Source organism: Penicillium samsonianum (assembly GCF_028829775.1).
Source record: "Penicillium samsonianum strain IBT 33392 chromosome Unknown utg000004l_segment0_segment0, whole genome shotgun sequence".
In the NCBI taxonomy this organism is placed as follows: domain Eukaryota; kingdom Fungi; phylum Ascomycota; class Eurotiomycetes; order Eurotiales; family Aspergillaceae; genus Penicillium; species Penicillium samsonianum.
The window spans coordinates 1,608,785-1,632,499 of record NW_026643262.1 but is presented as its reverse complement, the minus strand read 5'-3'; the positions used below and the strand labels follow the sequence as shown (position 1 = coordinate 1,632,499).

General features: G+C 48.2%; 11 protein-coding genes across 11 annotated transcripts; 6 read left to right on the top strand and 5 right to left on the bottom strand.

Annotated features, from left to right (window-relative positions):
- Nucleotides 1–171: 171 nt before the first annotated feature.
- Nucleotides 172–1,189, bottom strand: N7471_007543 (NADHX epimerase; the record flags this gene model as incomplete). The annotated part of the gene is made up of 5 exons (XM_057280262.1): nt 172–603; nt 672–766; nt 823–888; nt 947–1,055; nt 1,109–1,189. The coding sequence occupies 5 exons, from the start codon at nt 1,187–1,189 to the stop codon at nt 172–174; spliced, it is 783 nt and encodes a 260-aa protein (XP_057134522.1).
- Nucleotides 1,190–1,453: 264 nt separating this feature from the next.
- N7471_007542 (mitochondrial 37S ribosomal protein bS16m) lies at nt 1,454–2,055 on the top strand (the record flags this gene model as incomplete). Its single annotated transcript, XM_057280261.1, has 3 exons — nt 1,454–1,530; nt 1,675–1,867; nt 2,011–2,055. 3 exons carry the CDS (start codon nt 1,454–1,456, stop codon nt 2,053–2,055), a joined length of 315 nt encoding a protein of 104 aa, XP_057134521.1.
- Nucleotides 2,056–3,930: 1,875 nt separating this feature from the next.
- N7471_007541 (uncharacterized protein) lies at nt 3,931–5,742 on the top strand (the record flags this gene model as incomplete). The annotated part of the gene is made up of 1 exon (XM_057280260.1): nt 3,931–5,742. The coding sequence occupies one exon, from the start codon at nt 3,931–3,933 to the stop codon at nt 5,740–5,742; it is 1,812 nt and encodes a 603-aa protein (XP_057134520.1).
- A 1,375-nt stretch (nt 5,743–7,117) lies between these two features.
- On the top strand, nt 7,118–8,779 carry N7471_007540 (mitochondrial 37S ribosomal protein mS45). Its single transcript, XM_057280259.1, has 2 exons — nt 7,118–7,732; nt 7,949–8,779. The coding sequence occupies exons 1-2, from the start codon at nt 7,247–7,249 to the stop codon at nt 8,630–8,632; spliced, it is 1,170 nt and encodes a 389-aa protein (XP_057134519.1). The 5' UTR covers nt 7,118–7,246; the 3' UTR covers nt 8,633–8,779.
- Nucleotides 8,780–9,150: 371 nt separating this feature from the next.
- On the top strand, nt 9,151–9,426 carry N7471_007539 (uncharacterized protein; the record flags this gene model as incomplete). The annotated part of the gene is made up of 1 exon (XM_057280258.1): nt 9,151–9,426. One exon carries the CDS (start codon nt 9,151–9,153, stop codon nt 9,424–9,426), a length of 276 nt encoding a protein of 91 aa, XP_057134518.1.
- A 1,250-nt stretch (nt 9,427–10,676) lies between these two features.
- N7471_007538 (uncharacterized protein) lies at nt 10,677–10,865 on the bottom strand (the record flags this gene model as incomplete). The annotated part of the gene is made up of 1 exon (XM_057280257.1): nt 10,677–10,865. The coding sequence occupies one exon, from the start codon at nt 10,863–10,865 to the stop codon at nt 10,677–10,679; it is 189 nt and encodes a 62-aa protein (XP_057134517.1).
- An 876-nt stretch (nt 10,866–11,741) lies between these two features.
- N7471_007537 (response regulator) lies at nt 11,742–14,465 on the bottom strand (the record flags this gene model as incomplete). Its single annotated transcript, XM_057280256.1, has 3 exons — nt 11,742–12,423; nt 12,485–13,137; nt 13,190–14,465. 3 exons carry the CDS (start codon nt 14,463–14,465, stop codon nt 12,025–12,027), a joined length of 2,328 nt encoding a protein of 775 aa, XP_057134516.1. The 3' UTR covers nt 11,742–12,024.
- A 621-nt stretch (nt 14,466–15,086) lies between these two features.
- On the bottom strand, nt 15,087–15,806 carry N7471_007536 (uncharacterized protein; the record flags this gene model as incomplete). The annotated part of the gene is made up of 3 exons (XM_057280255.1): nt 15,087–15,496; nt 15,551–15,610; nt 15,665–15,806. The coding sequence occupies 3 exons, from the start codon at nt 15,804–15,806 to the stop codon at nt 15,087–15,089; spliced, it is 612 nt and encodes a 203-aa protein (XP_057134515.1).
- A 1,177-nt stretch (nt 15,807–16,983) lies between these two features.
- N7471_007535 (Multicopper oxidase type 3) lies at nt 16,984–18,827 on the top strand (the record flags this gene model as incomplete). Its single annotated transcript, XM_057280254.1, has 2 exons — nt 16,984–17,941; nt 18,007–18,827. The coding sequence occupies 2 exons, from the start codon at nt 16,984–16,986 to the stop codon at nt 18,825–18,827; spliced, it is 1,779 nt and encodes a 592-aa protein (XP_057134514.1).
- A 507-nt stretch (nt 18,828–19,334) lies between these two features.
- N7471_007534 (uncharacterized protein) lies at nt 19,335–19,910 on the top strand (the record flags this gene model as incomplete). The annotated part of the gene is made up of 4 exons (XM_057280253.1): nt 19,335–19,371; nt 19,497–19,540; nt 19,625–19,762; nt 19,827–19,910. The coding sequence occupies 4 exons, from the start codon at nt 19,335–19,337 to the stop codon at nt 19,908–19,910; spliced, it is 303 nt and encodes a 100-aa protein (XP_057134513.1).
- Nucleotides 19,911–20,795: 885 nt separating this feature from the next.
- Nucleotides 20,796–22,114, bottom strand: N7471_007533 (PQ-loop repeat-containing protein; the record flags this gene model as incomplete). Its single annotated transcript, XM_057280252.1, has 7 exons — nt 20,796–21,040; nt 21,104–21,160; nt 21,214–21,343; nt 21,409–21,499; nt 21,565–21,650; nt 21,753–21,787; nt 21,958–22,114. 7 exons carry the CDS (start codon nt 22,112–22,114, stop codon nt 20,796–20,798), a joined length of 801 nt encoding a protein of 266 aa, XP_057134512.1.
- Between the last annotated feature and the right edge of the window lie 1,601 nt (nt 22,115–23,715).

Here is a 23,715-nt window from a genome sequence, read left to right as displayed (position 1 = left end):
TTTTATTCGGTATGCATAGATCAGAGATGCATTACTTCCTAACGACGACAACGCGATTCCCATACAATGGCTTTTCATTACCTTCCTCTTCCACTTCACACTAGATAAATCGTAAATATTCTTTCATCCTTGAATCAACTAGCATTCTAAACCATACACCTGCTCAATCCCTTACAATCTCCCCTCCGCATCAACACCAATCTCCAAAACCTGATCAATGCCCTGATACTTGGGCAAGTCCAGCCCATATTTATCAGCAAGGTCCTTCGTCAAAAACCTACCACCGATAAAATGCCTGCCCCGATAAAACGCTACACACGGCTTGGGCGCAGATAGACTGATCAGCGCATGTGGCATGAACTTCGCACCGGGTCCTTCTTTCGGCGGTCCGCTCTGGATATCCCATGAGCTGGGCGCATCGACACTCAGCACCTGGACGTTGGCGGACTCGATTTGCGAGACAATTTCGCCGAAGGGATCGCGCAATGCTCCGCCGAAGGAGAATCCGAAGATGGCGTCGACCAGGAAGTCCGTTGTCTTTAGGGCTGGTTGGAAGTCGTCTATGAACGGGACTGAGAGGTTTTGGAGTTGGGTTTTGAGGCGCTGGGTTGGGTTAGATTTGCTTCTTGGTTCTTGCTTCTAGAGTTCTTCTGGTGATTGGGGTTGCGTACTTGATACAGCTCGTTTTTGCCCTGTTTTGGGTAGTACACCGATGGTGTGTAGCCAAAGTGGGCTAGGTGTCGAGCGGCTACGAGGCCATCTCCTCCTGGGGATTTGTTAGGTTATTGTTGCCCGGAATGGCAAGATTGGAGTTGCTCTCACCATTATTGCCTGGTCCACAGACAACTAGGATATTCTTGCCTGCGCTAGGGGGATGGATTTTCCATACTGATTGCTCATTGTATCAGTATCTCCTGAGTGTATGTTCAAGATCGATGGAGCTTACCGGCTTGCGAGACAGAGAGTCCCGCTAGCTCCATCAATTGATCTAGAGACCAACCACCGGTCTCCATGAGGTCTTTGTCAAGTGACGCGGCATCTTTGGCCGAGATTGCCTAGGATATTTGTCAGTTTATATGCTGTTGGAGCTAATATCAGACAACTATACCTTCAAAGACATTATTGCTGGTTTACTGTAGCGACGAATGGAGAGAGGTAGATGAAGACGGGTGAATATAGAACGGATCATGTAAGTATGTTAATGTCAGAGCTAGTCTTTCGGCTAATTGAGTAACTTCACAGAAACTGTGTAAATCAAAGTGACTGCCAGCTCCGAAGTAGATCTACTGAGGGTCCTCACATCATTACATCATATATGCGCTAGTCCATATTTGGCTACATCGGATCAATCGTTCTTCCGCACCACCTAGAACTTTTGCGGAGGGCAAATGGGATCATCAAAAGAACAGTCTTGCGCTCTCTCCAATTGAAAAAGCATTACACACCCGCCAAAATGGTTCTCCGGATTCGACTCGCCCGCTTCGGCAACAAGCACAACCCGTTCTTCAACATTGTCGTTGCGCAAGCACGGTATGTGGTTTTTCCCCCGTGAATGGATACCCCGATACGCCCGGCCTCCAACGCCAAACACCAACGTTGCCAGGCTAGGGAGTGCTTCAATCCATTGTGCACTGTATCATCGAGAACGATTGAAATTGACCCTATTATCTCCAGCTCCGCCCGCGGCGCCAAGCCCCTCGAAGTCATCGGCACCTACAACCCCATCCCGAAACGTCCCACGAACTTGTACGACGAGACTACCGATGCCCGCCCATATAAGGAGATTGCCCTCGACCGGTCACGCGCAAAGTACTGGCTCGGTGTTGGTGCGCAGCCTAGTGATCCCGTCTGGAAACTGATGGGCATGGTAAGCCTGACCCTGTTTTCTTTATCCGCGAGAGTTTTGGAAATCGGAGCATTTGAGGGGTCTGCGGTTTCAGCAGATCATACGGACGGGATTACGTTGTTATTATACGGACTTCTTTTGCTAACTCTTGAACCTCTTTCTAGGCTGGCCTTGTTGCGCCCAAACCTACTACTTTTGACAAAGCTTGATTTCTGCTTGTGCTTGCATGCTTGACTCTACATAGCTTTCCAAGGTTCTCCCCTCCGACATTCTTTGTGTACTCGGCCGGACAACATCGGAGGACCTTGGAAAAGTCAAGGCATGGCACCATCGATGACAGGTCGGAAGTCGCGCTGTGTTTCTTTTTTCTTTCCTGATTTTGCTGGCATTTTTGGCGTTTTTGAGTTGCCTTGTGGGAACCTCTGTATATTATGTGGCAGCCTGACTGCTCTGACTCTACGCGGTAGATGAGCCGCAGCATGAATATCTACTGATACGATTTGAATTTGTCTCTACGGTGAAGAACACATGCCTAGGCAGGCACGCACTCCGTACCGAGGTAGCCTAAGCGTTACAAGCATACTTGTCCATAAACTGCTCATATATGCCTACATTGTAGAGTCATGAGGTATACAGATGCTACTAAACCACAAGTAAATCTTAAATGCATCGAAAGATACCCTTGGAAACCGTATTCAGTAAACATGAAAGCCAAAACATTTGACGCGCCGATGACCAGTTCAGGCACACTGAAGAAGTAGTGCTAATAAAGCCCCTAAGCAGTGGCTTCTCTCCACGGCCCAACCAAATGAACCATCGCCCCCTCGATAAGCCCAAGTCATTTCCCCGTGGCAGCCAATCCCATGTGTTGCCGGGGTTGGACCCGTGGCAATTGGCCAGTGACCCTGGAGGATCGCCAGTTTTTGACTTTTGGGATTCCGTGGATGTGTGCGATGACCTTCCAAGGTTGTATTATTCCAAGTTACTACTTTATAAAATGGGCTTAGATGTACAATATAATGTAGGCACATGACTTGAGGTATGAGGTATGCGATATCAAGCCGTTGGCTCTTGCGATCTGGACTGGTTAACGGCAGTAAATGTATTCAAGGTTCATCCAATAAACTGTCCGCCCAGTATTGTATGGACTTGGTACCGGCTTTGGATTACCTATTCTACCGAGTCTGTACGGAGTAGGTAAAACATCCCTGTGGGTGTACCTAGGTATGTATGTTTCATTTCGTAGAGCCCCAATCGCGTGCAGAGCCGGGGTACGGCAAGCCGCATAGGCACTTTACTTGCATGGCCGGTGCTTTTCCAGAGATACATTTATGATCCACCCGTCGATCTCTAAGATACAGGAGAACAGAAAGAAAAGAAAGAGAGAAAAAAACCGGGGCATTCCACAGTCACCACAAGTCACCTCGGGGCACGCACTTGGTAACTCTCTGCATGCGGCCAGTTTCCAGGGCCAAGGTGTAAGACTGTGTAAAATTGGGTAAAATTGTGTAAGGAGCTGACCATGTACTGTCATATACCTTTCAGTACATCCCCTAATAGGAAGATCTACATATAACCCCATGTACCTCCACTGTCACATACCTGTTCCCCATTGAGTCGCGTCGTGAAGGGCAGATCCATGGATCTGGCACTTGTGGACTGGCACTCGACCGTTCCGGACTCTTTTCTTCCCCCCCTCCCCTGCACTCTCCTTCATCCCCTCCTTTCAAACCTTTCTCCCTTTTGCATCCATCTTACCATTCTTGTCAATTTCCATCTTTATCTCAATCGTTTTCAAAGCGCTCATAAGTCCAACCTGTCGCAAATCCGATGAGACACCATTCGAGTAAACTCGACTTTCGATCGAATCGCTAATCGCCTTCGCCTTCGCCTTCCTTCATTTCTATCGTTGCATCGCGTTTGGTGTACGATCTCTTGTCGCATTACAAATCACTGCCCCGAACTTCGACTTTCCATATCCCGCGACTCCTTTTTTTCCCCTACCTAGACTATCTTCCCCTGTGTGATCGCGAACCCCCGAAAGGCGAAGAAAAAATTCGAAAAAATTCAAATCTCGTGGAGGGATGAGCAGCAGCTCTAGCCAGTCTACTCGTACGAGTCCCGGCTCTTTTGGAACTACACAGCTCACAGAGTCCGTGTCATCTGGTTCGCCCCCACAGCAGTCACTCCCATCTTCGCAGGCGCCTTTGACGGCTCAGCATGCGATGTCGACCGACGTGTATAGTCCGAATGCGTCGCAAGCGCCTTCATCTATGAACCCGTCTTTCTCATACCCTTTCTCCCCTATCGGTACAACAACTTCATTCGATAACAACATGCGCTTGGGCGATAACGATCGCAACCTCCAGGGCCTGAATGGCCTGAATCGCGGAAATGGAGGCGCGATTCTCATGCGCAAACTGCCGCGAAACACGAGCCGCGAAGCCCTGCGCAGCATGCTCCTTTTCGCGAAAGACTTTGTTGACGCGGACTTTGTGACCTTGGACTTGCCGGAGGATGACGGGTTCTTGACCGCGATCGCGCGATTCATTACTTTGCCAGCCGCAGAAGAGGCCAGATCCCTCCTCGATGGCAAGCCGAACTCCAAAAACGACGCCAACATGGTCGTCGAGATGTACCCCGGTCCGATGGGAGCGAATCTATCGAACACGCGCCGTAACACCATCGATCACACCGCGAGTCGTGCGTTAATGGGTGCCTCGAACGGTCCCCTTGCGCGCCAATCGTCGCGCTTCAACGGCACTTTCCAAAGCCTAGAGAGGCTCTCCAACGCCAACCCCAACCAGCCGATTGGCGAAGGACTTCCTCCGACCTCTGAATCAGGCTCGCGGATGCACAGCCTTTTCTCCCCACAATCTCCGATCGGAAATAGCATTGATAACCTCCCACGCATAACCGGGAAGTCTATGATTGATGAAGACCCGGACGAGGAGACGGGTGAGCTGCTCAAGGATCCGGTGGGCTATGCAGAGAATGGCCATTCCACCAATGTCTCCGCTGGACGCCGGGCCACCAACCCTCAAATTCCGACCAACCGCTTTGCCAATATGTCCCTGTCGACCAACATGCCATCGCCACCTTTGCAGAACTACCCCGGGGGTGGCGCGCAACGCATGGGCGGTGGAACACCCGCATCTGCATACCCGAATCAGGGCCATAATTTCCCATACAACGCTCAGCACACACCACGCCACAGCCTCCCTGCTGCGAACCCGAATGATCTGAATCCTCCTTGCAACACTCTGTACGTGGGCAACTTGCCACCCGACACTTCCGAGGAGGAACTTAAAGCTCTTTTCTCCAAACAACGCGGGTACAAGCGACTCTGTTTCCGAAACAAGCAGAACGGACCCATGTGCTTTGTGGAATTCGACGAGGTCGCCATGGCCAGCAAAGCGCTCAATGAGCTGTACGGCTACAAGCTGTCGAACAGTGTCAAGACTGGCATCCGTCTCAGCTTCTCAAAGAATCCTTTGGGTGTGCGCTCTGGTCAACCCGGCAGCATGAACTCGTCCAACTCGGCCTCTGGACAGAGCGCAGTTCCTGGAGGCAGCAGCTTGAGTGGAATCCACAACAACATGTTCTCGGCTGTCAACGGTCCCCCTCCCGGACTTGCAGCACCTCCTGGTCTTGGCATGCCCATGCCTGCGCCTCCGATGCGCAATGGTGCCTCCATGCACACCCCTGTCAATCCACATGCTGGACTGATGGGCAATGCCTCATACAACCCCAACTCGGGCCTGGGAATCCGAAACGGAGCCAATTCAATGATGATGTCGCCGCCGCCCCCTTCTAATTCTGGCGGCAACAACAATGCGGCACCGAACCTGAACGGCTATAATTCCTTTTACCCTGACTACATGATGGGTCGCTAAGCCCATTCAAGCGTTATATTAAGATAATGCCCGGCATGTTTGAACGAACTGGGATATCTGGCGCATTTGGGGATCTTCGTTTCGTGAGCTAGATCAGCATTCGGCGGCTGCATAACTCTCGGGAGTACTGTTTCGGATTTGCTTTTCTGGTTTTTTTTTTTTGCCCCCCTTCTTTTTCTGCCAGTCCTTTTCTTGGCTTTTCGCCTTTCTGTTGCATGGGAACCTAGGCGCTCTTACATTCCTTTTTTTGTTATCGCGTTTCATTGGGAGGATTGCATTTCAGGTCATTGCCAAACTTGTATTCTTATCTGGTCGGTGCGAGGCGCTCGAGAGCGCATTTGTTTCTGTTGGCCATTGCGTTTTGTTCACACCTTCATACCCTCGTGATTTCTTGCTTTTGTTCTCGTTTATCTCGCTCGTTTATCCTGACTCAATAGGCAATGCACACTAATGTGTGTTTGCTGTCTCTGCCCTAACCAGGATCTTTACGAGCTGTTATCTACTTTATTCCACGTGATTCCCCCTGTTTGTTACATCTATCCCCTGGATCTTTCTCGATGCATCGTCTGCGTGGATCGGAAAGGATTTTGCTGATTTACTTGCTTTCTCTATTGCAATGCGTGTTTATTTCTATGCAAGTACGGAAAAAAAAAGAAGGGTCTTATGCGGCTTTCTTTAGCTTCTCTTCTAATATCTCTCTACTCAATGGCATGAGCTACGGAAGGACATGACATCGGCTCCGGTTGACCACATATTGTCCCAGGCGTTCGCGTTTGTTTTATCTCTCTCCTGCCATATTCCTCTCATCTCGGCGGAGACGAAGGCGTCCGGCCCCATGCATTTTGCTTGAAAGCTTTTCTCTCATCTTGCTTGCATTGCCACTCGTTTTGCTTTGGGTCTGGCTTACTCTGCTTTTCCAGAAGAATGAAGAAACGAGGCATGTCTATTATTTTTTACTCTTCCTCTTACCCCGTCTTGCTTGGGGGTATGATACCGATTCATTTGCTTCGATCTGTACTTGATACAATGAACTGGTTCCAATCATCCTGGAGAACGAACCCATTTAATCCATTTATAATAATGTTAAGTTCTAGTAAAGAGCTTTCACGGGACTCTTTTTTACGTCCTTTTGGGCGACTCTTCATATATATTTTATAGCACCTGTCAAGCAGATCCTGTATCGCTTCTACTGCGAGCGTAAATATACAGAACCATTTAAACCCTATTATTATCTTATGAGTCCTAATATAGGGAATGGGAGGAAGATCCATGGATGTTTACTTCGTGTATACAGTGGAGATGAGGTCACGTGATGGCACTACCGAGAAGTTTCTTCCCCTGCAGACACCTACACTTCCCGCTCCAACCCGACAACCTCCCATCTTTCAATTATTGCTGCAAAAGCGTCAATGGCAGCTGGAACTCCTTGATTCTTAATATCCAGCGTCTCTCATTCAGTTTAACATTAAATTATCCCTCCCATTCCCCCATCATATCCTCCAAGATGCCACCCCGGATACAGAGCCGGAGCGTGTCCAACACCCTTCTTCCCTACCTCACAGCTACCTCCTCTTCCTCATCCTCACTTTCTTCCATTCCTCCATTATCCTCTACATCATCACAATGCCTTTCCCGTCAGTTCTCTGCCACGGCAGCACCACAGGCACAGACCAAGCTCCGTCGGCAGATGTTCGAATGGCTTAACAATGATGGAGCTGTTTTCAAGCATCACGTTCCTGGAGAAACCAACTACATTAGTCGCATACAAAAACGAGGCGACGAGAGTTCAGAGAACAACCGTCCGTTCCCCAACAACCCAAGTTTCTTCAGCGAGCCTGTCCTCAGTGAGGAGCTACGGAATGAGGTCTATAACCGCATCGTTGAACAGAAGAAGAGTCTCCGCGCCGTCAGCGTGGAGCTTGGAATCGATATGAAGCGTATTGCTGCTGTCGTGAGATTGGTAGAATTGGAGAAGAGACAGCGCGCACAGGTATGAAAATCTTCCCTTTGTGTTTTTTTCCCCCTTTGCTTTCGGACTTTGCTTCGACCCTCCACGCATATGATGAGTCACAAAAAATCGATTAGTCTTGAAGACACCCACATGGTTAAACCTTACTTTTTGAACTGAACTGTGTTACCCTTACATTTTGGATTCCTATCAAGTTTTATTTGGTCGCGTGACATGAACTGACGAATCTCAAATCAGGGAAAACCTCTAGCACTGCCATATGCCCGGGCCATCCACGAGATGGTCCCCACCACACCCCTCGCCGAGAAAGGCGAGCGTCAACCATTCCACGAACCCATCAACGACCTCCCCGCCCACCCCCTGACAGGCTCCCAAATCTTCTACCCAGTCCCCGAATCCCGTTCCTTCAACCGTGTCGAGGCGGGTCGCGTCTTCTCCGGCGCCCCAGCAATGGAGCACTCTGAGGCCGCGGAAATCTCCCACCCCTCTGACCTCGCCGAAAAGATCATCGAGGACCCCAACTCCATCAGCTGGGTCGGCAAGGGTGCCAACGCCCGCCAGATCCTGCAGCCTGCTGACGTGCGCATTCCTCACCCTCACATGGTTGCTCTGGAGCGCGACCGCCTCGCGCACCCCAACGAGCGTCTAGCTGTTGCGGACCTCCAATCTAAAAGACTCAAGCGCCAGGACGCAATTGAGAAGGAGCGTCGTGAGCGCATGCAGGCTCGCCGTGAGAAGAAGTTGACTGTTGTCTCGCCCGAGGACTCGCGTTTCGACTACCGTATCAAGGATACTATCTACACTACGGAGACCACCGGCGCTGATGGCCGTGGATCGAAGGCTGCTGGTCGTCGCTACGGTGTGCCTCACCGTGACCGCACACGCGGCGAAGTCAAGATTCCTACCCGTGTGGAGGCTTGATTTATCTTGAGATAGTCCTCGGGCTGTTTCTTTGTTCTTTTTCTGCGTTTTTCAGCAACCTTCTCGGCTACGGCCTTTTGTAATTTTACTTGTACGCATACTCATCCATGGATGTATGAAGGAGGCTGTTATGTACCTATATACCGGATAATGTCGAAACCTTTCCCATTCCATTTCATTCACCCGCTTTTTGATCCTAAGTAACTCGGTATAATTGAGCACACCTGTATTTTGACTTCCCCAGTTGCCCGATCAGCGAGCCTTACATAATCACATATCCCGAGGCTGAGATCGAGGCATACTTTGAATGCCCACCTGGGGGCCCAATGGATGATCTTGGATGATCTTATCAACTTTAGAACCCCAAAATCGGAACTCGCTACTAATAGAGACTGTCCCCGACATTCCCATGTAAACAGTGCAAACGAGATGATATGACTTTCCCATAAGAGAAGAAAGAAACCTTTCACATCTCATATATCAAATCCCTTTGCTATAAACCTCACCTCCACACAAATATGGAGTCTCTCATCGCCCGCTTCGAAGTACTCTCTATCCTCCCTCAGTACCTGATAGTTGGCGCGATTGCCGCGATTCTCATTCCGATCGTTTCAGGTCTTTTCGTCGGTTGCGTATTGATCGCGTCGACGTTGGGCTTGATTGATTGGGATCGCTCCGGCTCGAAGAAACAAGCGACTGCCAGGGTCGATCAAATTCCTGATTCGTCTGAGAAAACGGCGAGTCTCTTGAACGCTGGCCGGGCTAAAACCGATGATGGAAAGGGACGTCTTTAAATTGAGATCGACTTAAGGAAATGGTGCAAGCTCGTCGAAGCTCGAAGCCTGTTACCCCGCGCTGTGCGGATGCTTGTTTCCTTGCCGATGGAACGCTTGGTCATAGCATGTTCTTATGCTGTTTTTTTGGAATCGGGAATGGTGTACTTGAAAGATGATAAGCAACCCCTCATCTTTGCAAACGATCTCTAGAGCTGAAGATACCCGATGTTTGGAAAGGCACTATCTTGTATTGCAGTATTTTGTGACTTGGAAGCGTATAGCAAGGGAGAGACGGGCACGCTACATGTATATGGGGGAACCTGTTGAATATGTTTGTTTAGTACTGATAGTAACGGAGCGATGAGAGAGGCCTAGGAACGGGTTAGTAGTTAGACAAGGGCAGCGCTTTTCAAATGACTTTTATGTGTGGGATTGTTAAAAAATTCGAGTTGCTCACGGACATTGGAGAACTTCTCGCAGGGCTTTGCAGGGCTTTGAATGTAGTAGTTTTAGTGTTAAGGAAGCGGCGTGAAGTAAAGTATATAAACTACGAATTCTAGAAGTCTCTATCTTAGAAGCTCTAGAAATCAATTCTAAATCACCACGTTCAATTAGATATAGCGTACATTTAGGAAAAAAGTATACAATAGAAGAGTAGTCGGCCACGTATGCAGCCTCTGTCCTTCACGGCGTAGGGCTTTAATAATCTGATTAATCTGGCTCAAGAAGAATGTTATATGTCCTAAGATAACACTCCCATTTTTTTTTTTAGATTTTCTTCTCTTTTCGGCGTTATAGCTAGCAGGATGATCATTAGCTATAGAAAGAAGACATGCCGGGCTTATCACTATACAATATACGAAGGCGCTAAAAAGCATAAACCCTACGGAGGACCGTTCTTTGTATAACTAGGAATTACAGGCTAAAAGAAGTTGAGATCAAGTATTGATCTGAATCTGAGTCTAAGCACTCATACATATACCATGTTTGGACATTATTCATGTTCCTGAACCAGTAAATACTTCGTTAACATCATATATCATTCATTCCCTGACCAGTCCAGCAAGCCCTTTGAAACAAAAGTACCCCGAAAATATAAGAACCCGAGATATCAAAATCACAACGCACGGCGCCTCGCCAAGAAAAGAAAAGAGCAAGAGATATGGCCAGCAGTCCCGCTATTCCATTCAGCACTTCTTCTTCCATTCTTATCCCCTTTCAATTCTTCCCATTCCCAAGAATTAACCAGGCAACCACATGGTCAACTCTCAACGAGCCTCACCGACAGATCGACAGCGTCGCCTTCTCGTCCCAACCCATCCGGAAATCGCATCGGTTTCAGACTCATCTTCCTTGGAGGAAGTTTGGAAAATGGATCCAATTGAGGCGAGGGCACTTTGGAGCCAGGAGGTAGTAGTAGTAGTGGTAGTAGGGGAGGCTGGGGCTGATGGCTGCATGGTTGAGCTGAGTGAGGGGGTGAGAGAGATGCGGGGTTTGTGGTATGTGGTTGGTGAGAGCAGGTCTTATGACAAATAGTATATTGGGAGATAATAATAGACGATAGACTGGTATGTATGATGTATGTAGGGTGTAGGTTGTAAGATGTAACTATGTAGAAAGTACGCAGAGGTTCGGGGGCAAGCTATGGTATTTAACCTTGGAAGGGATCGAAGACAATGCGAACATCACATGCAGACAATTCTCAGGGAGATGCAGACAAAGCCCAGAACTCGGTCACCTGCATAAGTACCCAAATCTGGACTTGAAATCATTTGCTATCGTCTAAAAGCTTCTCGGAGTTGGTCCTCGTACTTCGGTCATGCTGCTTTCTCTTGATTGGTGCTGATCGCATCGTGCAGATCTCTTGATTAACCGCTATTGGACAAGTTCTTTTCTTGAGATATGCTGTATTACCCTGGATGCGAGAGAATCTGGAAAATGTGCAATATGTAGACAGGTTATATGAGACATTTTCTTTGTCCCGATGCTTCGGAGGATGTAGAAATTTACTCTAAATAGCTAGGTAGAAGCTACAAATCGTATAACTTCAAAAGACTTTAAGAGGACTAAGCAAATACTTTGAATACTATGGCTAAATGTATCTACACAAATCATCACCTCTCAAAGAATTAGTGAAATATGTACAAGGCAGGAGGATACACCAAGCCTCCAAACCTAAAGTCGAAACAAACAAAGAAAACTATACATTGAAAGATAGAGGCATGAGGACATCTCGTTCGTATATATGAGGATGTCCACAAGTTGTATGCAAGAGTGAAAATACCGGACGGTGGACAAAAGAAACCAGCCACAGAAAAGGAAAAAAAAAACGTGCGCAGGAAATGCGATGCGTATGCAGCCCAAATAACAAAATATATCCATACGGCCAAAAGAAGATCCACGAGGAAAACCATACACTGGATCTGAGAACCTGGAAGCGAAGTGCAAGCTACCGTGACAAGATGAAAGGAAGAGATTGGAGAGAAAAGACACGTTGCTATTCGGGGTATTCAATGGGAGAGACAGAAAGTCGAATCAAACAGGTTAGGAAAAGATTATTGGAAGTGTGTTGGGACCAACCAAGGCATGGTAACCCATCCAAAGACAAATCCGTCTTCATTCTTCATCCGGGGGTGCGGCTGTCGCACCAGTGGTTGACACTGCATCTCCCGGTGTTGGCAAATGCAGACTTGAGAGCGAATCTAAGCTGTCGGGACTGCCGCTACCCCATGAATCTTCCCGCATGATTTGCGCGACATCTGGCCGGTGTGGCTTGGTGTCGTGGTGATCGGACCTATTACCGGGGCGGGAGTCCGAGGGCGATGGGGGATCCACATGGGGTGGTTCTTTGCGGTAGCCACCTTGCATCGGGCTCGCTGATGTATCGACAGCTGGCGAGGCGGGGCGAGGAGAGTCCAGGAACCCGCGCCATTTGCGCCAGCCTTCAAAGTCAATCAGGGCTTGCATGCAGCCCCATTCTGTCACTTTCTGCTCAAGCCAAGGGAATCCGACAGGCTATCGAGAAATATTAGTATACTATTTGAGAAACGTAGTCGTAATAGGGAGCTAGACTTACCTTGGTCAGGAAATCGTTGCAGCCAGCAGCCAATGCCTCATGTCGATCACTTTGCAAACTGCTAGCTGTCAACGCGACGATAATGACCGGACTCCGGAACAGCGAGAGATCTGGCAAGGTGTCCTCTTCGCTGACCGTACGGTGAAGGCCGGGTCTTCTGTCCGCAGCAGATGTGTACGCGCTGAAGCGTCCAGAGGCTGTCTTCGGGAAGACACCAATGCCATTTAAACGCTCCAGGCGCCGGATCTCCTTGGTGGCTTCCAGACCGTTCATCACGGGAAGCTGGATGTCCATCAGAACCAAATGGAATCCACCTTGCCGCCATTTCCGCACTGCCTCTTCGCCGTTCATTGCACATTTCCAGCGCACCTTCAACCTTTTCATGAAGGCCTCCAAAAGCTTCTGGTTGATGATGTTGTCTTCCACAATGAGGACATTGATTGGCGGAACGGTGCCGTCAATCAACCCGCCAAACATAGCACCGGGAGAAGTGGCCGCTTTTGATTTTCGGACCACGCGTGGTGACGCAGTTGCCGCCGGGGGAGTGTGTGATTTCACTTGCGGGGATTCTATCGGCGGTGCTGCCGCCGGGGGTGTAGGCATTGCGGGAGCGGGAGCCGGGATAGGTTGGGAATGAGGAGTAGCGCCGGTTTCTATGGATGTTAGTGGCCATGTTGAGCAAAGCAAAGTTGTCTGAAAACATACCTGTTATGCCAGGAGTTTGGGTGTTTTGGGTATGAAGAATCGTGGGAGAATTTGTTTTGTGTCGTGTCAACGGAGGTCGTTGCTGATGTCGTGCCCTACGGCTTCCCGGGGATGGCAGTAGAGGAGCAATACCACTGTTAAGAATGGAGATAGACGGCGCACTAGCCGATGCTGATGGAGCTCCCGAGTGTGCAGACGGTGTGCCCGCGTTTGCATTGACCGGCGGCATGAGAGGGAAGTAATCGCCATGCTCGCCGGGTTCCGAGTGGTGGTGCTGGTAAATCGAATGGCGCGGCGATGGCTTTGGGGTCCGGCGTGACGGAGCATCGATCACCAATGCTTCCTCGATTTTTTGTCCACCAGGGTAGTATGTATCGAGTATAGATGACAGGACTTCCTCCGGGCTCAAGAGGCGCTCAGAGTGACTTGGTCGATTCGCACCCTCTCGTGGTGAAACCCGGATAGCGATGTCGGGCGAGTCAAAGCTTCTCCCTAGTGAATTCCCGTATTTCATGATGACTTGGTCGCGTAGCTCATCTACCACCGCATCCTCTCTGCACGGCACCAAGGTGGCCGAGCCACCGGGCCGTTTGACCCAAATCCGACGTGTGACCATCTCGCGAGGAACAAGGGGAGTGAAACCTCTGCCCTGGTCTTCTGAAGAGAAAAGACTCGCCTCTAGTAGCCCGCTAATCAAATGTTGGTGTGTTGCTGGGAGAAGAGATTGACGACGGATCGCAAGGCTCGGGCGCTTGCTTGGAGGAAAGTAGGAGGCAGAAGGTCGGCGATCATTCGTAGGCCACTCGACAACGGTATTCAGCGTCGGAGTCAATGGAGTGTCGGCTGGGATTGGAGTTTGAGCTTTCAAGTGGGTGGACTGGAAGGAGGTGCTATCGGAATGCTGAGGAGTTGATAACGGAGGGGTTTCAAGGGGAGAGGGAGGATCGCCCGAGATAGGAGTCGGCAAGGAAGAATTGTATGGCTCGGTCGACGGCGTACAATTGCGAGTCCCTGTGTGGTGAGGCTGTTCCGAAGGCGCAGACACGGAGGAATCCGGTTTCTGGTTCGTCCCCGGGGATAGGGGTTCCTCTATCTGACGGTCGCGAGAAGAACCGATCTCCAAATGGTTTGAAGATATGCTATAAGCCGGGGATTTGTTGGAGTCGAGAGGGCCCGAGAGGGGTTTTTGGTTGAAGTGGGCACTCGGGTCCGCATCCGCTTTTGGAGATAATCGTCCAAGCAATTTCGCCTTCAGACGTGATATCCGGTCTGACATTGTTGGGTCTTCATGACATTCTGAGAAAAGAAGTGGGAGAAAACAGATTTGTTGTTCTCTGTTCTCTGTTCGGATAAGGACAATCTCGTACTTTTTCAGATAACACACCAAATATCAATATAGCTTCAAAGCCACAGAAGTCAAAAGGTCAAAGAAGTTGAGAGGGGAAATTGTGACACCTTTGGGCAGTCACGTTAGTTGCTGATCTCCCGGGGAAAGAAAGCTATGGCCTTTTTAAGGCTAGGGACCTGCAAGGATTTGGGGTTAACTTGAGCATTTCAAGTGGAAAATACAAGATATACGAAAATATATATATCGAAGATTATTAGGCATCTAAATTGTTGGGTTCTTTTTCTGTTAGGCGAAAAGGTATATATATAGAGTTAAAACACAGTATACATAAGAGCGTTAAGCTTGTATATAGTACTTTTATTTGTAGAACCTCTAGTGCTCGCATAATTGACTCCAAATCAACATCTAGGCAGAGTTAGGTCAACATAAAGGCCGTCTGATTTATATTGAATATAAATGGTCGAGAATCTGACTTGAGCCCGATAACACGATTCACATATAGCCACTACACAAAATGGCCTACCTGACACGCCATGAGAGTATCAGAACTTAGCCAGAGGCAGGACCGATGGTTCTCAGAGTCACCGGAGTATTTCTAAGAGCTGCATCTGCCGTTGCACTCCATAGCAATATATACCACCCATCTTGTCCTGTGGGCTGGGCGTAGAAGTTGACGTTGTCCTGGCTGCACATAACATATTTTCCATATAAAGTCCACACGTTGGTTTGTGGTGCTGACATGCTGGTTGTGTTTGTGGCAACTGTGTTGTTACTTGCCTGGCCGCTCGGGGTGGTAAAGATGACTGGAAAAGCCATTAAGCCAGTATCGCTCAATCCCAGCAGATTGGTGTTGGAGGCCACACCGGCTGTGGTGAACATGGTAGACTCAGTAGTGGTGTTCGAGGTGGTCGTGGTATCGGGGTGAGCAACCCAAGTGTTTCGGTTGTCGCCAAACGTCACTGTGGCTAAATCAGACACCCTTCCTTCATGAGGACTCGGAGTTCAAGGCCTACTGGAAACTGTGAACTTGTTGGTTGCATTTGACATGGCCAGATTACCGATCTGAGCTTGACCTATTCGTCAAATAGGGTTAATAGTGATCCATTTTTAGGACGAGAGATGTTTACCATCTGCATAGAAGATGGGCAACCCGTCGATGTTGTTGCCATATGCATATAAACTCCACGGACCATTGGCCTGTCGCTTCTCCATTGGATGCGCCGAGCCAACTGCAAAGATCGCAACGGCAGCAAAGATAATCGAAATCATGTTTTGAGACTGATATCAAGAATTTTCTGGTTTGATAGATATACTGCCATGTATGAAGAATTGGACGCTTTTGAAATCGTTTTTATATATCTATGAAGTGCAGTGGAACGAACTCAGGGCTGGCTTGGTAAGCTGAGACATATATGGAATCAGTGTGACGGAACTTCTGGCTTGGATATTTTAGAATCCTTGCTCTTGTCATACTGTGCTGCCTATCCTATATATCCTGAGACCACACTCCCTAATTAAAGATCCCTTCCAACGCTGACCTAGCTGAACAGACACTGCCCAGATGGGGCGTATAGTCACACCACACAGTTTCACACATTGAGTCAGATATATACTCATGCCCAAGATTGGTTCATCATCCTTGGCCCCTTTGTCTCTGAGTAACACACGAGCGTCATGCCTACGCCGCAAAGTCCCGAATTGCCCTCACGTCACTTGGCCTTACCTTTTCACAGCCAGGATGGATTATCAGACACACGAGATCAGTGACCCTGCGTCGGGGACCTGAAAAGAAGAAGATCTGATCACGATAATGCATGGCCCACGTGGATGTGGTGCTACAGATCGGGGCAGCGCACGAGGGTTTAGATCAGATGGCTAGACACCATCGGATTCTTCTTGGCTTCACAATGATTGTTGATGAAACAATTGTCTCGCTGTTCATACATGAATCATTGAGATATGCTTGCTCACTTGAGAAATATATTGGGGACAGACGTGAAGTCTGCCTCATGCTGAAACTGAGCTGGAGGCCTTAGCTCCCTCGTGACTTGATGCATCGGCTTTGCTATTCATGCCTGAATCATTGAGATATACCCCCTTGAGCAATCTATTTGGGGCAAACACGAAGTCCTGCCCCATGCTGAAACCGAGTTGGAGGGCCTTTGACTCCCTCGTGGCTTGTGCATCATCTTTTAGCCTATTATTTCTGCTTTTGTCCGGTGGAGACGACGGTATCCCAGCATCTCTAGCAATGTACGAGGCAATGTACGAGGCAATGTATGAGGTTGATTCTCTCGGGACCAGAATAGGAGTTCGTAAAAGATCAGCTTGAATATCTAAGGGAGGTATATAAATTCCTTCCATGACTTGGTGGAATAAGTGCCAACTATCCTTCTAGACGACAGATACAAAAAGTCCTTTTATAAGAGCTTGATATCGAGTTATCATGAGATATTCATCCATTGTCATCTTGGCCAATTTACTTGGTGCTGGCATTGCCTATGCCCAATACTCCTACAACCCATCGACAACGCTGCGACCAATTGCCACAAGATATCGAGTTGGCAATACATATGGGCCTACCGGGACTCCATGTGCAGGAAATACACCCAATGACAGATCTGTCTGGTGCAACCACAGCATCGACACAGACTATGAAAATATCGTCCCGGATACAGGTGTTACGCGCGAGTACTGGTTTGAGGTCGAAGAAGTCACAATCTCTCCCGACGGATTCATGACTCCACGTCCAGCCATGACCATCAATGGCACTTTGCCTGGCCCGCCTCTTATTGCAGACTGGGGTGACTGGGTGATCGTGCATGTAACCAACCATCTGAACCATGCAATGAATGGCTCAAGCATTCACTGGCACGGTATTCGTCAGAACTACACAAACCCAAATGATGGTGTTCCTTCGGTCACCCAGTGTCCCATTGCCCCCGGCTCGACTATGACCTATAAATGGCGAGCTGGCCAGTATGGATCCTCGTGGTATCACTCTCATATTGGTCTGCAAGCGTGGGAAGGTGTATATGGTGCTATTATTATCAATGGACCAGCAACTGCAAATTATGATGTGGACAAGGGCGCATTGTTCCTGGGTGATTGGACACATGAAACTGTGGATCAAGTGCACCAAGATGTCCAACTACGCGGCCCTGTCAGAAAGTTGTCAAATGGACTCATCAATGGTAAGAATGTCTATGGAAACGGTACAAATACTACTGGGTCGCCTTTCCACATGAAAGTGGAAAAAGGCAAATCCTACCGTTTGCGACTCGTGAACCCTGCTATCGACACGCATTGGAAGTTCACTATTGACAACCACACAATGACCGTCATTGCAATAGATCTTGTCCCTATAAAGCCATTTGCCACGAATGTCATCAGCATTGGAATGGGTTCGTTTTTTGGATTCATCGTCATCGCTTTAAACATACAAACCCAGCTAATTTTCCATACCCAGGTCAACGCTATGATGTTATCATCACAGCCAACCAGGAATCCGTAGCTGAGTCCTTCTGGATGAGAGCTATACCAGCGGATAGATGCTCCCAAAACGAAATGGCCGGCAACATCCGGGGCATCGTCTACTACGGCAACAGGCCCAAACAACCGCGCACGCAGTCATTTCCTTTCACCAACGTATGCGAAGACGAACTTTTGACGAATCTAGTTCCGCACATCCCAAAAAACGTCGATCCACCAGTTTCACCAGTTTGGGATAAGAACGTAACAGTCAGCAATACGAGGAACGCACAGAATTTCTTCCGCTGGCGGTTCAACTCCACCTCGATGAACGTGAGCTGGGAGAACCCGACCCTAATGCAAATCTATCACAACGATCTAGGCTTCTCCAATTCAAGCGGCGTGATTGAGTTGCCCTTCAAGGATAAATGGGTATATCTCTTCATCCAAAACACCCTCGTCACTCATCCCATCCACCTTCACGGCCACGACTTCTCTATCCTAGCGCAGGGACAGCCTGGGCCTGGGAAGCCACAGTGGGATGGTTCTATCATTACGCAGAATCCCCCGCGTCGAGATACGGCCGTGCTGGCTGGGAGTGGGTGGCTACTTATTGCTTTCCAGACGAATAACCCCGGCGCGTGGTTGATGCACTGTCATATTGGATGGCATGTTGACGAGGGTCTGGCGTTACAGTTTATTGAGCGGCAAGATGAGATTCGGGATCTCGTTGATTATACTCCGTTTAATGAGAATTGTGCTGCGTGGGATAAATATATCAAGACGAAGAATATTGTGCAGGAAGACTCGGGGGTTTGAGAATGCTGCGTTTGTGTGCTAAATGATACTATGGGTATGACAGAGAGAGGGTTGGTATGTTGAATAGATGTATTTAGATTGAGGTGGTGGTAACTCCTTGTTTTTATCTGACTATTTTGGGTATAGATTCTTTCAAGCCTCATATTCCGTGTCATCCATCTACTCAGTCTTCACTCTGATACGATGTTCATGTGCTAGCTCATCTTGGGTTTGTTGCTGGATTCGTTGGATCTCCATTGAGGCTAGCAGAGCCTGTAGTTCCTGTTCTGAAGCTGGATCACTTTCTCTAGGCTGCCCTTGAACGCCTTCGAAGGGGCGTCGCTCAGGAGTCGGTGGGCGCGGACGACAGTCCTCTGGTGCAGCCAAGTTTTATATTTTCAATATCCTCGCAATTTTGATTAGCCAATTGAACTCTCAGTTCACTCTCACTCTTATTTCACTCTTAGTTTAAGTGCAGTTCAAGTGCAGTTCAAGTGCAGTTCAAGTTCAAGTTCAATATACATAGTAATGATCTTAGAGTGGAAGGCCCAAGGGTGGTTTCCCAGTAAGGAAGGCACGTAATTCTATAAAAGCCCTTCTCCCACTGCTCTCAAACTTCCCTTCCTTTCTATTTTCTTCCCACGTTCAAGCTATCAAGTTTTCTTTTTTCGGCCCAACATGCTCTCATAGCGCGGCAGCGCGAACGCGCAACGCAGAAACGCTGCCTCGCAAGAGTAAGTCTTGTCTTGGACAATGTGCCTTGCCTTCAACGTGCGCTTTCTATGTTTGCTTGTGCAGCACTGACTTGAGTATAACAGGCCAATGCGCTCCATGCCACCCCCGCGGCCCCCGAACCCCCCGATGATACCATCGGGCACCTAGTTGCCGCCGCGGTGGAGGCAGACCAGGCCGCCCGCCAGGCTGCCTCCACCCGGTCCGCTGCGGCGACCGCTGCTGTAAGATAACTATACCCCACACTTCCCTCTCCCGCGTGCAAGTCTGACTTGGAATTTTGAACAGCTTGCAGCAGCAATTGAGCGCCCCGCGGCGCCCGCCGCCCGCTCCAACGGCGTGTGGGACCGTCTGGCCGGCCTTCTCGGCTGAAGTAAGTTGCCGAGATGCTTTTGGGTAGGATCAATCGATTGCTAACTTTCTCTTTTGTTGGTTTTTTTTTGAAAAAAAAGTGCAATGATCAAGAACTTTTCTAAACCATTTTTCACGTAACCTTTGAATTTTGAAGACTGCCATCGCCCATCGTAAACAATCTTAGACTAAGCTTTCGGAACCTACATATGCGATGCTACAGCGGCTAAAGGATGACGAAGTGTATGAAGATACAGATTGTTATTGATGCTATGGAGGAAGATCTGGGCCACGAGGGAGAGCTATAGAAGTGCAAACACCTCCCACGATCATAGCATGATCTTGTGAAAGCCCCCGAACGTTATGAACCCCCACGAGGTATGGAGGTATTATCTACTAAGCAGTTCATATCGAGAAGTTGAGAGCTCACCGAAGGCTGGCTAATCATGTCTTGTAGTTGGGGGTGATGGTGAGGGTAGGAAGGAAAGCTCTTTAAAACCGGAAGATGGGGATGACATCGTGAAGACGATTCTTGATAGAAGATGAATGAGAAACCGATGGTTTGATGAGATCTTGAAGTTGTGAGAGCACTATGGGGTAATTCTGCGATTGCGGTTGCGTGAGAACGCTGGTTTTATGTGCACGGGACGAACTGGCATCGTTTCCCACGATGCTAGATCTAGTGGTGGTAAAAAGGCTTGACCTGGCGGGTGATGTGCAAAAGGACTTATGTGGGGGCACTGAGGAATGCGTGTAAACGCTTGTGCGAACTCACTGGTTACCTGGTCGGTGATGCGGAAGACCCACGTAGGTGGAAGCATTTTCAATAAGACACTGGCTGCGATAATGGACGAGGAAGCACTGGCCGTATGTGATAATGGCTTTGGGTATGAGATGGGACGCTAGCTATGCAGAGGGACTGGCTGCAGGAGCAGCAGGAAGAATGCCCTTTTCAACATCCACTGTTTCTTGCGTATCATTCCTCCTCAGTAAAAGCAAATCATCAATGGTTTTCCCTGAATCTTTTGCTTCCTTGCGCAACTTGCGATAGCGGATTCGCCAGGAAATATGGCTAATATATATCCCCGCCTCGAGAACTACCACCAAAACATACATAACGCCTCCAAGGATGTCAAATGAGCCTTGAGCCGCTATAATGGAAATGTGTCAGATATTTTGTTATAGATATTGCCAGGAGGTAGAGCAGCTCCTACCTAATGCAAAGAGAGAAAATAGTCCGCCAAACGTGTCGATGGAGAGGAAGACCCAATCTACTAACGTCAGCAGTCGTCCATCAAGCGCTGCAAACCAGAGGAAACCCCACTGAAGCCAATTACACGCCCATCTCTCTTCCATAATTCAAAATACGGCGGCAGCAGTCCTGCAGTAAGGAGAATGGCGGCTATAACCCCAACAACGATGTCGGGCCATGTCACACCGTTATTATATGGAATCTGTCGAGTTCGATTAGTTACTCATTTTCCATTTTCCACAAAGTAATAGAAAGAAAAATGAATACCCTCAATGTCAGGATGAGAAGAGCCTCCAATCCCCCAAATAAAACAACCGTGCCCAAGCATACCAGGACAGCCTTGGTTTTGCTATAGTTACTATTAAAATTGAAGAACAGAGATCAGCAATGCGAACACAACAAATTCATACAGCAGGAACTCACTGGTTATAATAAAGAACCTGACTCCAACCAACAAGAGAAAAGAACCCGAACATCTGAGGCTGAATCTGCAACGGGATATTGACTTGCTATATCAAGAACCATAAAGATAGCGGTCAGAAATATACAAATGCAAAGCAAGATCGAAATCATTAGACAAGAACCCTCGTCGTTAGGGCAATCCAACTCACCTGCAGAATCAGATATGCGCCCATTGGAACGGAGCCTGCATGAATCATACTTGTGAGCAAAGCCTATAACAATATTGAAGCTTTCTTTTATTTTTCCTCCTTCCTCCTTCCTCTTTTGGGTGCATATTCCCCACATATCAATAGACTCGAAAAATAACCGAAGCCCTCAAATACCATGAAACGAAGAAACAGAGACAAAACTCACAGCTTGCCCAGAGAAACATCATCATCGCGGGCAATCCATCTGTGTTTTTGCGGCGCCAGTTATACCAGATCTGTGGTATGAGTTGGATGCACCAGAGAACTGTCCCGATGGTGCCGAGGACGTTCGATGCCAGTGTGATATTGTCTTCTGAGGGCATTGTTGATGAGAGCGAGGTGTATCATGCGTATGACAGCGCGATGAATTCAGACAATGATATTGCAGATTGCAGTGGCCACACAATATATCCAAGATAAATATTCCAGAGATAGAGTAGAGATCCACTATAACAACCAGAGACGACGAGGCGTGCTAGTACTTATACTAAGCAGCCCACAAAACCAAGAACTAGCGCTCAAAGCAGCGGAAATATAATCGGAGATTTAGAATTGTGATTGTGAATCAGTGAGAGGATTTAGTTCCCTTCTTATGCACACAGTAGCGCTTGAACTAATCAAGCTAGTCACGGCTTAGTGACTACCGCAAGAAGATGCAGGCAAGTATCGAGGTGGAGTGAAGTTTAATGACCGGTTATTGGTGGAATGGACATACAGAATGCAGGTTGATAAGTACGGTGCAGAATAAACCAAGACCAGACTAAGAAATGACAAGGGGAAAGGAGAAAGCTTGGGTGAATGCAATGCAGCGGTGAAGTCTTGACGTTTGATGCAGGACTTGGCTGGTCTAGTCGATGGATCTTCATGATTAGCGCATTGGCCTATGTGGGAGGGGAACATGTTGCCTACTTCGTAGGCCTGGAGTGAGCGTTATGGCTTAGTATACCTGGGGGAACAGAAGTAAAGAAGAAGTAAAGAAGAAGTAAAGAAGAAGAAGAAGAAGAAGGAGAAGAAGTGGAAACCAGCATATGGTTTCTAGGGATATTGATACTGATTTTCAGCAGACAGGGTCGTTCACTAAATATAAATCTCCCCGCTTTAGGTTTGTAGTCTTTGGGCTCGAGAGCCCCAGAGCAAGCCTATGGGATTTGCTGACTATTGGAGGAGGGGGAATATTTAGGCTTATGGACTAAGACCAGATGGGTTAATCGATAGAGAAGGAAGTCTGGATAAGGGGTTTAGAGCTATAAAATATACAGCGTTGTTTCTTGTGTTTTCTTGTGCATTGCATTTGCATTTTGTCTCTGATAGTTGATTGCACCCAACCAACAACCAGCGGGGTGGATCTGGGGCGGGGGCGGGCAGGTAGAGAAGTTATATAAGTTAACGATTAGTTGGAAACCAGGTGATATAGATCTAATAAATACTTATAGACTGAAACTATGTGAATATCAATATCAGATACAATACCCTATATGCCACCGCATTATGTCTATTGTTCATCAATTCTCCGGCCCACATACAACACGTGGCTACCCGCTTCCGCTTCCACTTCCACTTGACATGTCCGATCCATGGATCTCATGATTTAAACTTAAACGGATGCAACCTTGGAAATATTAGAGATGATATAGGGTTGTACATCCTATCATAAAATATGTGTGAGCGATTAGGTACTCAAAAAAGAGGGCTGGGTGTTCTAGAACTTGGAAGGCCCCACGGGGGTCCAGGTGGATTCGACAAATTACGTAGACACATACGTACGTATATCCACACAAAGTAGGTAGAGCACAATCTAGTGAATTGCACTGTTCTAAAGTCAAGACATCGCTATCCTAACATATAGATACCATCTCACATGTTTATTTTTCTTCCATGTAGAAAATAAGTCTTTCATCAAGATCCACAGACCCCAATTCTAAAC